Raw genomic sequence first — 16833 nt, forward strand, 5'->3', positions numbered from 1 at the left:
GGTATTTGTTGCATATATATTTATGATGGTTATCTCTTCCTCTTGGATTATTCCCTTTACTAGGATGTAGTGACCTTCTTTATCTTTCTTCATCGGTCTTGGCTTGCAATTCACTTTGTCTACAAATAAAATAGCCACTCCTACTTTTTTCTGGGTTCCTGTTGCATGGAATATTGTTTTCCATCTTTTGATTTTCAGTTTATGAATTTCTTCTTTAATTAAATGTGTTTCTTGTAAGCAACGTACTGTTGGATCTTGCTTCTTGAGCCATTCTGCCAACTGTCTTTTGATTGGTAAATTGAGATCATTAGTCTGGATGGTTATAACAATATGTATTGATTTATCCTTGTCGTGTTATTTTCCTGTTGTTGGGTCCCCTCCTTTTTTTCCCCCTCTCTCTAATTGTTTGCCTTGCCTGGTGGATTCCATCTGTTGGAGTTCATGGAACTGTAGTCCTTTTTATCTCTTTCTAGAATGTCCTTCAGAACATTTTGGAGTGCTGATTTCAGAGATTATAAATTTCCTCAGGTGTTCTTTGTCATGAAAGTATCTTATTTCTCCATCAATTTTGAAAGATAGTTTTTGTAGGGTACATCAGTTTGGGTTGAAAGTTGTTTTCCTTTAGAACTCAGAATATTTCACTCCAAGCTCTCCTTGACTTCAGAGTTTGTGCTGAGAAGTCAGCTGTGATTCTGATGGGCTTTCCTTTTTGGTGATTTGTTTCTTTTCTCTAACAGCTCTTAAGATTCTATTGTGTTGAATTTCTGGAATCTTGACTATGGTATGCCTGGCTGTAGAATTTTTTGATCATAACTAATTGGAGTTCTATTTGCCTTGCTTATCTGTATATCAAATTCTTTTTCTCTACCAGGAAAATTTTCTGCCCTAATGTCTGTGAACATTTTTAAAATGTCATTTGTGATATCTCCTACTTTTTCATTGATTTCAGTCTATCTTAAGTTACTCTTCTTTGTCTCATCTAGCAGCTGCTGGATTGAATACTTTCAATGGAACATGTATTCTCCTGGATGTCTGCTTGAATCTGCTTTATGGATCCTATTTCTTTTGTATGCTGAGGTTCCATAATTTTCTTAAGCTCATCTTTGTTTTGTTTGTTTGTTTGTTTCTGCTTTAGCTTCACTAATCATGGACTTTATCTGAGAAATTATTTCTGATTTCATTTTTTCCAGAGGCTCTCTTAATTGCTTTGTTGCTACCACTTCAGGGAGGCCAGGTGGGAGGCTTTTGGATTGTCCCGCCTCATCGCTCCTGGATTTGCCTTTGGTGAACTTAATGTCTGGGGTTGCATTTTCTTTAACTCTGTTTTTAGGGTCCCTAGGTGATGACTACTTCTCTGAGGTACGTTCCAGGAATAGTTGTGTTTTGGGTTTGAGTCCATTGGAAGATCTGACCTCTTCAGTTTGTTGGAGATGAGAAGTTGTTTAGCCCAGTCCCTGGTTCTTTGACACTGTGCTATAGCAACCCTTATTTTATGCAACCCTTAGTGAATCTCAGTCATGTAATACCAACAGCTGTTTAGAACATTATGTCAATTTTGGCTATAGTGGTACCAGTAGCATCCAACACATCCTAGAAAATGACAAACTGAGCTAACCCTCAGTTTGCAACACTTTTAACCATAGTGAACTAGATTTGTAGTTACATAATAAGATCTAAAACAAACCAGAAAATTATATGCAGTATAAAAGTCCTTACTGTGTCAGTTTTGCCCTCGGGTTAGAATTCAAAATGGATTAAAGAGAAAATAGAGAAGTGGAAGAAGAGGAAGCGATTAGAAGTGAGGTTAGTGGACAAAGGAGGATCACATCAACTTTGGGAAACTGGTGCAGAAGACTGAAGGAAAAGAGATAGAAGAGATAAAAGGAAGAAAGAACAGAACCACATCCATAAAGAGGCCAGGGACCAGTTCACACTCATATAAAAACAAGATCAAACAGTGATGGGGAAAGAGGAAAAAAATTTTAAAAATAATCCCATTTCCAGGTTTCTCTCTGGTTTCACCAGGTGACAAGCTGTGGAGATAGAGTGATTGGTACAGATCTCTCCCAGAAAGCCAGCAGTAGCCTTTTGGTGGGATAGTGGATGATCTCAGCAGGCCTGCCCAGAGACCAGGCTCATTGGGCTTTCTGCCATCCACACAGTTTCCACAGGAGTGACCCCAGGTGGGAGCTGTTAGATGGAGCCAGCCTCTGAACTCACTGCCAGCCAGTGCAGCCCTCCACATCTGCTGCTGACCTCCCCTACTGCCTCTGCAGAGGCCTCTGGAGTCCCCATCACCCTGGGCCTGCTAGCTTGAACCACTCCTGTCAGGCAGTGAGTCCCTCTTTGGCTTCTCTGTGGGCTTCAGTTCACATTTCTGATGCTTCCTGGGTCCCGTGGCCCCACTCCTCTCCTCGTCTTCCTCAGTGCTGTATGCCACTGTCTGAAAAGTGACTCTCAGAGAGGCTGTTTTCTCTGCTGCTTACTGCCTCGCCATCTTGGTCTCTCTCAACTCGATTTTTTAAATGAGCAAAATAGTTGGATTTTAAAAAAGAAGTATGGCAAATCAATAAGAATAGAAAAGGCACTGAACAAGTAATAAGTTATCAGGAAAATCCACATTAAAACTAAGGGAGACCCAGCTATATGCTCTGTACGAGAAGCCACCATAAATTTAAGAATGTAGATAGGTTAAAAGTAGAAGGAAGAAAAAAGATACACCACTCAAAAGACACAAACATCCAAGTAGTCGTTAGCTCACAGTGAGAGATAATTCACCAAGAAGACTAACAACCCTGACCATGCACACGGCCCACATCAGAGTTCAAGGTACTTGAAATGAAATTGTGTAGAACTGAAAAGAGAAATAGGCAAAGCCACAATTAGAGTTGGAACTTTAATACTTCTCTCTCACTGATGTAGAAGTAGCAGACGGAAAATTAGTAAGGCTGTCAAAGAATCAAATAGCATTTCAGCTAATGAGACTGAATTGGTATTTGTATAATACTTCACCTCGAAATAGTAAAATATGCTTTCTTTTAAGTATATGTGGAGGGTCAGGGGTTTGGCTTACAGCACAAGCACCTGCTAGGCAAGTGCAAGGTCATGAGTTTGATCCCCACTACCAAAAATATGAAGTACATGTGGAATATTCCCAAAGATAGATGGGTGATCAGAAAATGAGCCTCAACCAATTTGAAAGAGTTTAAACCCATACAATACATGGTCTTGGAGCACATGGAGTTAAATTAGACATCAATAACAAAGATAAATGAGAAAACCTGCGAATATTTGGAAATTAATAAATTTCTAAATAACTAATGGTTTAAAAGGAAGATTAGAATATATTTTGTGCTGTACAAAAAGTGAACATGCAATGTATAACTTGGGAGAGAGAGTTAACTAAAGCATTCTTAGAGCGAAGCTTGGGGCCCGATATTTACATTAGGAAATAACCAGCAAGTCCACAATCAGAGCTGCCCCCCCCCCCCCCACGGACAGCGCTTGAGCTGGGAGCCAGGGGCGACCCAGTCTTAATGTGAAGGAGCCAGAGGGAACAGAAATAACCACCGGAGGGCCAGGGGTGACCGGCATGGCAGTCAGAGGACAGCAAAGCGTTCTCTTCAAGAGAACCAAACCCACACCTGGACTCGGTTTGCCTGAGCTGAACCCTGGCTCCCCTTCGCAGAGTGCGGGCTTTGGCCCGGTGACTTGGCCTTGCTGTGTCACCTTCCTCATCCAGTACCCACGCTGGGGTGAGGGCAAGGTAGACAGCACTTGCAATAGGGAGTGTCTGGTGCGTGGGGCGTGCGTCTAGGTGGAGATGGCAGATGGAAGCGGTGAGAAGCCACCGAACCTGTGTGACTGATGTGAAGGTGGAGGGAGCTGGACGCCCGTGAAACACCAGGCTTCAGACTGCCGGGTCTGCTCGATTGCTGGAAGCATGCAGGGGCACAAGTCTGGAGGAGCTGCCGTGGGCTTGGTTTCACCTTGCTTTCCTCTTTCTTTCTTCTGGATCTGGAGTAAGTCATCATGATCCTCATTTCTAGTCTGCACAAAAACCAGAAATGCGCCAGTAGGGGTCGCCACTGACCAAGCAGATTCCAGAAGCTTTCTCCCAGATCTGGTTTAATCCTTTCTCTCACGCTTTTCCTTGGTCTCTCTTCCTTTCTGATGTTCTAAAATTCCTCTTTTTTTTTACAGTCATGCTCTTTCTGTTTAGAGAATGTCTTTCAACCATTCTTTTAGGGTCGGTCTGCTGGTGACAGATCTCTTAAACTTTACCTGCGAATATCTTTTTTTTTTAAATAGAGTTTCACTATGTAGTTCTGGCCCGCCTTGAACTCACTTTGTAGCCCAGGTTGGCCTTAAACTAGCAGCGGTCCTCCTGCCTCAGCCTCCTTAATGCTGGGATTACAGGCATGCACCACCACACCCGGTTTGAAAATATTTTATTTCTCCTAAAGGCTCATTCTTACAATTCTAGATCGACAGTGCTTCTCTTTTGAGAGTATGTGAAAAATATTGTGCTACTTCCTGTCAGCCTCTGGCTCTGATGAGAAATCCAATCATTCAAATTGTTTCTCCCTTAAGGGGAACATGGCTGTTGTTTCTCGATGCTTCCCACATGTTCTCTTTCTGTTTGCTTTTCAGAAGTTGATGGTGTACTGGGCGTGAATTGCTTGGCTTTATCCTCATTAGAATAGCTTTTTTTTTTTTTTTTTTTGTCTTTAGAATAGCTTTTTAAATCTGTGAGATTATGTCTTCTGGCTAATTTGGAGACTACTCAGGCTTTATCTTGTCAGATGCTGTTTAACTGCAGACTCTCCTCCCCTCTGGGATTCCAGTGACCCAAATGGTAGATCTTTTGTTATAATCCCACAAGTTTCTGAGATTTTCTTTTCTTTATCTTTCTTTCACCAACTTTATCTCTGCTCTTCAGATTGTATGATTCCTGCTTTCTGATCTGTAAGTTTATTGGCTAATTCCTTTTATCCTCTGTTCTGCTACTGAGTCTATGTAATGAGTTGGGGGGTTGTTTGTTTCTCTTGATTGTATTTTTCAGTTCTAGAATTTCCATTTCATTCTTCTTTTTTTCTTCCATTTTTAATGTTGAGATTTTCTTCTTTTTAAGGAAATGTTTTAAATTTTCTTCAAGCACTTCTCAAGTTATTAACATATTTTTATTTGGCTCCTTTAAAATCTTAGACAATTCTTCCATCTGTGTTTGTCTTAGTGTTGGTCTATTGAGTGTCTTTTCTAATTCAATCTGGGATGTTCCTGGTTTTCTTAGTAAGATAAATGATGTTTTATTAGATCCTGGATATTTGAAGTGTTGAGATTTTCTGAATCTTAAAATTTCTTTTAAAGCCAGACATGGTGGTTCACACTTATAATGCCAGCACTCAGAAGGCTGATGCAGAAGCCAGCCTAGGTGGCACAGAGAATTCAAGGCCATTTTGTACTACATAGTGAGGACATCTCCAAAAAAAATTTTTTTAAAGTTCTTGGGGGTGGGGATTTAGCTCAGCGGCATAAGCACTTGCCTGGCAAGCACACGGTTGTGAATTTGATCCCCGATACCAAAAAAAAAGTTCTCTTGTAACTAGACCTTGACACCACGCTGGCAGGGGAAGCTGGCAGATGCCTCACATCACTTCAGGTGAAGAGAGGCCCAGGTTCTGCACGTGGCCTCTGTCCCCACTAAGGGGACAGTGGTTCTCTGGACCATGAGCCCTGCCAGCGATGAAGACACTCCCTTCCCCGTGCCTCTGTTAACCCACCCACTGTGTCAGTTTTAGGTCCTGTAACCCCTGGCCACCCCAGCTTCCTCTCTCTACCCATGATACACATAAACACAAGGTCATGATTTTTTTTGTTAGATTTTACATCAAACAAGAACGTAAACAAAGACTCAAGTTTAATAGTATGCGTGGCAAAGGTCAGACAAGTTTAGTAATGTCTGTAAATTTGCAGAAGGTGAGAATATAAGGTGAGTTGCTGGGTGGGGAGAGGATATGTGTGGGATGAAACAGCAGCGGTGCAGAGCTGCTGCAGGACTGGGTGGTGAGCGCCTGAGCGCCCAGTGCACGCTGCTTTCATCTGCTTTGGTGTGTTTGACACATTTCATAGCTAACCACCATCATCTGTGTTACCCTTTTAAAATTTAATTGAAACCCTGAAAGGCTCATTTTAAAAACTCATCAACTAATTATCTGTGCCAGTAAAAAGAAAAAGACAAACCCAAGTCTCACACTTAAAATCTTTCTTATCTTGGAATGTTACTTCTTTTGAACTTCTGTTTAATTCTTTTCGTATCTGTTTTATATCCCAGTCTAATTTTTATTGGAACTCTTAGTTTATTGGAACTCTTAGTATTTTTTAAATTGTGAACTATTTCAAATGCACCAGAACATGCAGAGTCTAATAGAAGATTCCTGCAGCTACACCGCCTGACTTTGTTTGAATCTACCAGTTTGCAATTTATACTTGTTTTTTTTTAATAAAAAGTAAGTACTTTCTGCTTACTTCTCTTAAACTAAAAGTTCTCTAAAAGACAAAGTCAATTCAAATTTAATTGGCCATAACGTTACAGAATTTGGCATAAACTTTTACATAAAGTTTCAAAAGTTCTCTTTTGTACTTCATTGCTTTATGTAAACTTCAGGGTGGACCTTTTGTGGGTGCCATTTCATAAGAGATTAAATTGCAGGATGTAATTCTCAGGCCTCAAATCTTGAATCGAAACATGGTGTATATCCCAGCTGAGGACAACATGTAAAATGCGCGTCCCATCTCTGAAACCATTTCAATCTGCAGTTTCACTCTCAGCTCTGAAGTATTTCACTTACAACAACTTACCACAGGCACAAAGGTCCAAGTCTGAATTCATTTTATTAGTTTCTTCATGGTTTTATTAATAAATATTGGAAGGCTTTTTTTCACTATTTCAGAAGTTATATGCATGCTGGACCTTGATGTAAAAAGAAACACATCGTGGAATTACATGAAATAAACATTGAAAGTTCTGCTTTCCCGCCGTCAGCACTCTGGCACTCAGAAGCAGTTATGTATCAGAGAACTTTCTACAGTGCAATTTCAAATGGGAAACTCTCATTTCAGGTCCTGAGCAACATTCATACTGTCCGAGCCACGTGGCAACCTAAAAAGCCCAAAACATGGGCATTTTCTCCCCAGGTAGGTAATCTCTGAGTGAAGAGAAGAAAAAAATGAATTTTTTTTTTAACCTATTAAGTTGCTGCAGTTAAGATCTAAGGTGAGGCTGTAACTGTGACGGACTCGGCACAGGATGCAAGGGCCCAGATTTAAATCTTTAAATTCCTTAGTGTGTTCCTAGATTTTAAAAAAGTCACTCATATTCCTGACGCACCCATGTTATGTTTCCTATGAATCATCTTGTTCAATGGATGTCAATTTTAGAAACTACCCATTTGATGAAACATGAAAACAAAAAGATAACATTTAGAAAGCAGGGTGTTTTTTCAAAAATGAACGCTTCCCCTGTGCTCCTGAGGTTGTGTTTTCCCAGATAACATCAAAGGTGACGCCCGAGGACTGTCCCTACACCCTGGGGACTGTCACTGTCCAGTGAGGGCTTCAAACCACTGACTCAGGGTTACGTGGACACCAGTGAATCGAGGGTGTCTTTATGTTCTTTATCCAGCATTAATTGCATGTAGCATACTTGGTTTCCACCACTGTGGTTTCGTTACTCTAGTATTTTATTTCCCTACAATTAACTTGTTTATGTTACTGCACCCTGAAAACCCTTCATTGAGCTTCCTCTTATTGCATCAAAAGAGTTAGAGTGAGATCTGGGAGAGTTAGGGGGAGGTCTGAGAGAGGTCACTTCACTGCGTGTGCATGTCCCCACTCATCCCCCAAACTAGTGCAGGTGCAGGGCGACCTCGAGAGCTCCCTGCTCCCAGGGAGAAACCGCCAGCCTGTGGCACAGCCCTGCACGAGTGTGCAGTGGTATCTGCGTGTGTGAAGTGTAAGGGTGAGGTGTGAGGTGCTAACACTTTCCTGGGTTATAAAGATGAGCCATTGGGAGGACGTGTAAGTATACAACCCGTTGCCGAATCCAGTTAAGCATCTGCCAAGTGCCAGGCATCCACCCTGGACATGTGGGAACTTGCAGGATAATGGAGAAGAAACTCGTGAGTGATAGCAGCTCCCTCCATCCATGGTGCCCAGCTGTGTGCCAGGCCCTGGGTGAGATGTCTTGCTGCAGCCTTGGAGGCTCCCTGGGTGTGGGCACTGTGGAAATAAATCTTCACTCTGGCTGATGGGGTTCTGAGTGCTTTGGGAGCCCGAGGAGGTGAGGCTAATTCTAGCCTGATCCCCAGGGAAGGTATCGTGGAAGAGAAAGCAGACGTAAAGGACGGGTAGGACTACTGAGGCGAGAAGGGGGATTTGGTTATTAGGAGAGAGGAGAGATGAGCAAGAGGGAAAGAACATTCGCAGGACGGGCGGCAGGCGAGCTGAGCGAGCATGTATTGGTCTCTCGGGTTAGATCCATCTAAGCAGCGGAGCAGTGGCTAGGCACACACCTTAGGTAAGCAGCTCACACAGACTGTGCACTTGAGCCTGCGGACAGCGCTTGTCTCACAGTGCAAAAGCAGGTGACAGTAATCCCTTGAAATAAGGTTTTTATTTCAAACCTTTGTTATAGATGATAAGCCCAGTGCATCTGCTTTTTATTTTCCTTAAAAGACCTTTATCATACTGCAGGGGCATAAACCGTTCACAGATGGTCCAAGGAGCTAAACTCCTCCCCACTTCTTCTTACCGGTGACTTTGGTTTCTCTGTCATGCAGGTCACTGGCATCTTGCCCTGCTTGCTCAGTGGGGACTGTTTCATCAGGTCCAATTCTTCATCTCCCGACCTCGGAATCCTGTTTGAACTTGGAATTTCCTATATTCGCAACGTACGTCAACTGAAACATAAGGTTTTCTAATGTCTCCATTAAAAGGGAAGTGTCAGAAGTATGTCTGTATTTACAGGTAAAATACAGGAAGGCTTCTGTGTAATAGAATTTTAATCCCTTGTGGAATGAGATTGATGGTGATTCTCATTTTTTAGATAATGCTACAATGGTATTTAAAATAGTATTTAAATTGACATTAAAAGCCAGGCATGGTGGCATATGACTAACCCCAGCACTCAGGAAGCTGAGGCAGGAGGATTGCTGCAAGTTTGAGGCCAACCTGGGCTAAAAAGTGAATTCAAAGTCAGCTGGAACTGCATCTCAAAAGTCTGTCTTAAAAAACCAATAATAACATAATAATAATAAATAACTTGGCCCCAGTAACCAGAGTCATCACAGAGAGGTTATGTCAGTGGTCCTATATTGCCACTGCTGTTCTTTAAGACAGACCGAGGCATGTGCTTTGCAGATAGGTGGGATGGTGAGGGGAGGAGCAGGTCCCCAAGCAAGCCCTAGTGGCCTCTGTCAATTGACAGTGAAGATAAACTTTGGAGCAAAACTTTGGAGCTCCTTGAGTGACCCCTGCTGCATTCCACCAGGCAGTGAAACCCAGTCTCATGACCCCAAGTGGTATCGGTGTGATTTGATATCAGTTTACAAAGTTCACAGCACTCAAGATCCGAGAGCAGTCATGGCCACCTTGTCAGATTTAAGGAATTTTCAAGAGCAAGGATTTTCAACGAAACACGGTTGTCACTTGAAGTAGCGACAGTTTGTTAGTTTGCGAAGGAAGCGGGCATCTATTAGGTCTCATTGTATTTTCTGGGAAAGAGCTGCTCCTGTAGTGGGGGTGAACGCGCGTTTTGTTCTCTCTGGGCTGCAGACACAGAGTCACATACTTGTTTTGCTCCCTAGTCTACCGGTGACCGAGGAGAGTTAAGCTGTGGCTGGGCGTTTCTGAAGCTGTTCGATGCCAGCGGCGCTCCTATTCCGGCCAGGTAAGCGGGCTGGGCGTTCCCTACCGCTGGGCCATTTTGCACGAGTTCACCTTTTAGGCTCTGGGTAGCTCAGATTGGTTCTGGTAGCTCTTCAACAAGTTGAGTGTTGTCTGATGCTGCACAGAGACAGCTTGCAGACTTTCGTCCCAGGCAGGAAAAAATGATGTATGGAGTCAGTGTTTTAAGAGCTGTTTGCACTGGCTGGCTGCTGAGTGATTTCCCGTGTCCTGGCACATTTCCCTGTGCTGCGAGCAAAGCCTGATTCTCTTCAAAGAGTGGGGAGCTGAGCCAGGGTCCCCAAGTCCTGTGACCTCTGCCTCCCTCCTAAAGGTGGAACGTGGAAACTGTAGTGGGAATCTGTAAACAGATTTAAACCTTAGGAGCAAAAAGGCAGACAGGAAGCAGATTTTTGCGATAAGAACCCTATAGCCCCTAATGCAAAAAGAGCTCTTGAAAATTAATAAGACCAAGATCATCTGAATTTCTAAATGGGAGAAAATACAGCTCTAAGTCTAGGGTATAAAGCGAAATTCACAGCAGAGATGCAAATGGGCAGGCAGGGAGCTGCATGGTGATCAGGATCCCAAGCTTGGAATTATAAAGTCCGAGGCTGTGGTCTGTAACATCTCAAGGCCAGAGGTAAAGTCCTGATTACCTCCTTTCTTGGCGTCACCCCCATGCATGGGTGGGAGGGCTCCCCCAGTAACAGGAGTGGGTATAGAAACCCAAGCTTTCTTGTGGTGTGTTTAGAAAACATGCTCAGGGGTGGGGTGCAGTCCTTAATGAAGGAAATAAAGAAAATACGTCTCCATCTTTCTACAAGTCAGGTGACAGGTGTTTTTTAAGCAAGAAGCGAGGTAGAGCTCTATGTATTAATACAGAGACGCTTCCAGTGTATAGCAGACAAAATGTAAGACACAGACCAGTCTGAATACCGTGACCCCACCCCCCTTTAATTGTTCATTGAAAACTATTTGTTTGCTTCTGTGGGCAGATGCAGGTAAACTGGATCAGAATGGGGACCCTGGCGTGGTAGGAGTAAAGGGGCCTTTTAACTTCCTTCCTGCACTCAGGTGGTGTCTGCTTCAGAACAGACGCACGCAGAGCTGCAGGAGTAGCTCCTGGTCGTCTTTCCATGAAGCCCTGCTTTTGATCCCCAGGACCGAGGTGTGGGGGAAACATGTATCAGCTTGTTTGCATTTGCATAGAAAAAGAGCAGCTGGGAATTTAGCTCAGTGGCACAAGCACCAGCCTGGCAAGCGCAGGGTTGTGAATTCAATTCCTGGTACCAAAAAGAAAAGAAAAAAAAGCAGAAGATGTGTCAGCATAGGAAGGAAAGATGGGGAGGAGTTTCTTTGCCATCCAAATGTTTTACACTATACTCGTCACTTTCCTATTTTAAAAATAATTGAAATTCATGATGACTTTGTTTCCAATAATGATTCGATTCATTTGAAAATACATTCAAAGCAGTTATTGTCATTAAAGTCAAATAATGTCAATTAATCTTTCTCATTTTCATGTAAACAAAAAACCCCATATTCTCAATAGTTTGTGCTGAGAGTCTGTTGACCAAGATGGCACCTACTAGGGACCCAGAGCTGTCTCCCTTCTGTCACAGATTATAGACATAATAATAACCAATGTTATGTCTGTAAATAACTTTGTGCTCAAATGTACTTTACTGCTGACTCCAGTGTTCCCGAATGCCTACGAGACATACCCACCCAAGCAAGTTTTTCTATTCTAGAACTTACGAGCTCTTCCTGAACGGCGGGACCCCCTATGAGAAAGGCGTGGAAGTGGACCCTTCCGTGTCCAGGAGAGGTACGGCTCTTAGGTGTTGCTTTCCTTCCCTTAACGCCCAACACGGTCACGTGAGAAGGCAGCTCGCACGGTGTTCTTCACTTGCATTTGTGCTCTTAGAAACAGGTCAGGCTAAGCCAGAGCCCGCCTGAGGCAACGTCAAAGCGCATAAACAAGGAACGGTGATCTGCATGGCTCACTGTCCTGCAAAAAGTTGAGCGCCTTTTACCTGGCCTTCGGCCCGGCAGTGTGCTGGGAGTTGGGAGGCGGAGGGTGAGACACCCTAGTCTTCATTTGGTGGTCAGAGCAGCCTCCCTGCCGCTGTCCCCACAGGCCTGGCATCCCAGCTTCTTGGAACAGGAAGGAGCTTGGAGTCTGAGATGCAGCTGGTTCTACCTAGGGCCGGATGTGCTCTTTAAACTCCCCTTCTCCGCTGCTTAAGCAGGCAGCGGTGACACCATCTGGGGCCTGTCTGTGTCCATCAGGATTCGCATCACCCTTTGTCCCTCGGCTCTCTGAGAATACTCGGGACTCCTGCCTGTTGCACACTTGGTACACGGATGGCACATTTTCACCGAACACTTGGTCTACTGTACTCATTCCCAAACACTTCACATTTTTAGTTTTATCTTTGATTTTTTTTTCAGCACACAGCAGTGTTTTCCATCAGATGCTGACCATGCGAAGGCAGCCTCAACTTCTGGTGAAACTGAGGTCTCTGAACCAAAGATCGAGAAACATCCTGAGGTTGGTCCCTGCTCGCCTTTCCCATGTGCTCGGGCACCTTTGCAGGGCGCCGCAGCTTCGGCTTCTCCTCCTGCTTACTCGGCCAAGTCTTTCTCAGTGGTTTTGTCCCCCATTAATTCTTCTGCCTAAGATCAGTAGGGAGCTGAACATAGAGGTGCACACCTGTGATTAAAGAAAATCTCCGGGAGTTTGAGGCCAGTGTGAGCTTCATAGTGACTTCAAAACCAGCCTGTATCTCACGGGGAAACCCTGTCTCCAAAAACCCAAACACCCCAACCCCATCAGTAAGGAAGCAGGATAGTAACACCGTGTACACTCACTCACAGTCCTGTTTACCAATAAGCCCAAGTGATAGGCTTCGCTATAGATAATTCAGCCACTTTTGAATAAATGGGGCTTACCAATCTCTAATCCTGTCTTCAGGGAACCTTTTCTTGTCAGATGTACTGAGGTTTAATTTACATACAGCAAATTTACCCTTTTTAGTGGGTGGGGTCTTGGAGTTTTGACAGATGTGTACAATCATGTAAAAACAGCCACCAGGATACAGAATGTTTTCCTTACTCTAAAAGCTGAATTCAGGTCTATAGTCAGCTCCCAGCGCCCAGCCTCACACCTGTTTTCTTCCCTACTAGCTTTGCCTTTTCTGGATCTCATAAATGGAACTGTACAGTAGCGGCCTTTGAATCTGGCTTCTTTCTCTCAGCACGGCGCCTTGGAGATTAACCCAGGCTGCTGCGTGTATTCGATTGTTCCTTTTCTTTCTAGGCAGTATCACATTTTATGAATGTAACACAGTTTGTTTATCATTCTCTAGGTTGCTAGATTGTGTCTAGTTTGGGTAATTATGAATAAGGGCCCCTAAACACATGCATACAAGATTTTTCTTCACCCAGCATAGGGGATTAACCCCAGGGCCTTCACACTGACCTGCATCCCTGCCCTTTTTAAAAAATCTTTAATGTTGAGATTTTTGAGACAGGGCCTCACAAAGTCACCAATTCCCTAGGCTGGGCTCAAGCTTGTGACCCTTTGGCTTCAGCCTCCCAGGGTGCTGGTGTGATGGGGCAGTATACCACCGTGCCCAGCTCGCCCACAGGTTTCCCAGTGTGGACATCTGCCTCCATCTCTTGTGGGTAGACATAACCTAGGAATGGGACTGCTGGCTCGTCTGGTTTTAGTTTAACTTTATAAGAAGCTGCCAAACTGTTTTCCAAAATTACTGTACCATTTACCCTCTCCCTAACAGGGTGTGAATTTCACTTACTCCATATTTTTTTTTCCCCCTCATCAGGCTGGCCTTGAGGTCATTTTATGCGCAGGCTGGTCGCAAATTTGAGGTCTGAGATTACAGGTATGTGCCACCACGCCAGGCATATACCATATTCTTTTTTTTACTTCTTTTTTTTTTCTTTAGCTTTTTATCAGTAGCGGGTATCAAACTCATGACTGCCTGCTTACAAGGCAGGTGCTTATGCCGCTGAGCTAAATCCCCAGCCCCTCGTATACCATATTCTTGACAGCACTTTGTATTGACATTTTTTTCTGTTCTGGCCATTTTAAAAAGCCAGTAGTGGTTTCCATGGTGTTTTTCTTGTGTTTTGTGCAAGAAGCATTTATACTAGTGGAATCTCAGATCTACTAATTTTTCACTCAGTGTCCTTAGACTTTTAACCATTTCTCAGCCTTTTAAATAGACCAATAAGACCGTGCCATCTAAAACCAGACAGTTCTCACTCTGCACCTGGGGTGCCTTATCTCTTTTGTTGCCTCCACATTTTATGTTATTGACATTAAAATTTATGACTTTTAACTTTGTGTATATGTTAAAAATTATTGCAGCTATTTATTTTAAATGTTTTCATTTTTACGCTAGAATTAAAAGCGATTTGTATGCCACCCTTTACAATATTAAGACTAGTCTGAAAAAGCAGGCGTACCAGCATAGACCCCTTACCACTGGAACAAGAGTGTCTGGAAAGAAAGCATATAAACCCCTGGCTTCATGTTGATTGTGCTTGGCACACAGTGGAGCACATAGTGCCAGCCATTAGCATCCGCCATTGGAATAATGATGTAGATTCAACGCCAAGGAGACAGTGCTGTAAAGACTGTTTGGATGAAGATGTGGTTTTCAGCAGGGAGGGTCCGGGGAGGAGCAGAAGCAGACTTTGCAGGATGGCAGGAAGGTGGCCATGGGAGAGGAAAGGAGCTTCTCACAGAGGACACGGGCACCCGGGGGACAGGGCGAGGTGAGCACAGTGTGGGGCAGAGCCCATCCAGGGGGCTGTGCTCCCAGGACAGCTCCTTACCGCAGATTTCCAAGAAGCTGGGGGAGAGGGATTGGGGTGCCCCCGAGGGGTTTGCTTTGCTCATTCCGGATCCCGAGGTTAAATACCCCTTGCTCTGACCTCAGACCGAGGTGCATCTTATAATTACCCTACTCACAGTTCAGTCTTTCAACAACCGTTGATGGTGCGCTCCTAGGTATTACTCACTCTCTTGGGTTTTTTCTTTCTTTCTTGGATGTTCTTAGAGCCTGTAAATTCCCCTTTTTGGCAGTCTTTCCATGGAAAACTTCTTTTTCATGGTGCAGACCCAGCACAGTAGCGGTCTCTGTAAGTGAACAGCCTCATCCCGCTCGACCTCACTCTTGCACTGCTCCAGCTGGTAGGCAGGGCTCTGAGAGCCGGGCACTGCCAGCGCGTCTGGCACGCACAGCTCTTGATGCTGTGCCTCTGGCTCTGCATTCCGGTTTTCAGATGCGTCTTCCCATTCTGAGATCAAGTCGGGCTGCACAGCGCAGAGGTCAGGAGAGCAGCTGGGAACACTCCCATGTGCTGGGCCTGACTGAAGGGTCCTGCAGCCTTGTCCCCCAGAACTCAGGGACAGAAGCACATGTGTGATGACAGCACATGGTAGGCACCCAAGAAAGTGTTTGTGAAGCAATTTCCAAGTAGGGCTCCTTCTCCCGGCCTGTCTCTTGCGTGCTCTTCTCTTTTCCCATGGTCATGAGCACCGCTCCATGCTGCCTGGTCCTGAAAGGCACAGCCTGGGGCTGTTACAGACAGGCTAAGGTCCCCTGCTGGCGTGACCCAGGCACAGCCCACCCTCTCAGAGAAACCAGGCCAGGACATGGTGAGATCCGGTGGGGCAGACCAAGGGTGCAGAGCCCTGGTGGAGTATGCGTCAGGCCCCTTTCCCCTGGCCCCCTGATGCCCAGTTCTCGGTGGCCCTCACAGCCAACAGTGTCACACGCATGGGTCCTTTGGCCTGCAGACCTGTGACAATGCAAACAAGCTGGGCAGGCCAGCCTGTCTCTTCCAACAGGAAAGCGCACCCGGCTCGCCTTCAAGCCCTTCAGAGAGTCAGTTGTGATCATGGTGACCCCGACTCTTTGACAAGAAGCAGATAGATGCTTCTGCTTCACCAAAACTTGTCTTTCTAATTTTGGAGCTGCTTTCCAAAGGGGTTTAACCTGGTGTGATTTGACCAAGGCCTGCTCCTAAGCCCCGGTTAAGGGAAAGGTCCAAATTTAGACTCTGAGTTCTGAGCGCCAGGAGATACCAGGCTGTAAAGTAGATTGTATGGATCTCCATGTGAATTTGCTGTGAATTTATTTTGCTTGTCTTTTTGATCCATTCCATATTGTCTTTTTTTCTAAATTGAATTGAATATTACAATTGAATAAAGTAGGACTATTACTTGACTGAGGCCCACTCATCACATCTGTTCCCCTCCTGCCAGCAGCACTTGCACTGGCAGAGACATAGCTTTTTACTTCTTCAACTCAGCTAACTGTTTGTTGCCCAGAACTTTCTGGTCACCTTGGGTGTGGAAAAACCAGAGGTTTCTCTGAAGAAAATCTTTAAAAAGTGAAGCCACATTGTCTCATGTAGGAAGGTTTCAGAAGGAAAGGAGGGCCCACACGGTGCCCACACTGGTGCCTGGCAGACAGATGGAGAAAGGCGAGGACAGAGCGGGAGGAAGGAAGGAAGGCTCCTCCCTTCCCCTGGCAAAGGCCCCCGCTGTTCCTCAGCATGAGCCCTGAGTCTGGGCATGCACAGGAACACTGCTTGGGTGGGCTGGAGACCAGAGCCAGAGCCAGACAACCCTCCTCAGAAGTCTCAGGAAGAACCCCAACAGTGCCTGGTGGTGGCTCGGCTGCTCCCCTGTAGTCAGTCTTTGAAATCTCAGTTGGAATTTGGGGAGCACTGGAAAAATGATTTCTGGCTCTGTGTGCCCACTAGTATATATGATATGAATGTGGTAAGAGAACCTGTATTGTAATTTTTTAGTGTTTCTAGAAACGCAGGGAGTGGTGGGGGATG

The 16833-nt window shown here is 44.7% G+C and overlaps 1 protein-coding gene across 9 annotated transcripts in view; it reads left to right on the plus strand.

The window, feature by feature from the left end:
• LOC101787169 (nephrocystin-1-like) overlaps positions 1 to 16833 on the plus strand; it is a 48851-nt gene that overhangs the window by 21886 nt on the left and 10132 nt on the right. For all 9 annotated transcript variants that reach the window (XR_010040829.1, XR_010040830.1, XR_010040831.1 and 6 more), the window contains 5 exons: positions 7123 to 7197; positions 8841 to 8951; positions 9867 to 9949; positions 11700 to 11776; positions 12403 to 12502. Coding sequence is in view for 6 of the 9 variants with exons in the window: in XM_063230086.1 (XP_063086156.1) it covers positions 7123 to 7197; positions 8841 to 8951; positions 9867 to 9949; positions 11700 to 11776; positions 12403 to 12502 (446 nt within the window). In the remaining 3 variants the exon portion in view is untranslated. The remainder of the gene's footprint in view (positions 1 to 7122; positions 7198 to 8840; positions 8952 to 9866; positions 9950 to 11699; positions 11777 to 12402; positions 12503 to 16833) is intronic.

The sequence above is a fragment of the Cavia porcellus genome, unplaced genomic scaffold, assembly GCF_034190915.1.
Source record: "Cavia porcellus strain 051 isolate PalLab524CR breed Dunkin Hartley unplaced genomic scaffold, mCavPor4.1 scaffold_18, whole genome shotgun sequence".
NCBI lineage: Eukaryota > Metazoa > Chordata > Mammalia > Rodentia > Caviidae > Cavia > Cavia porcellus.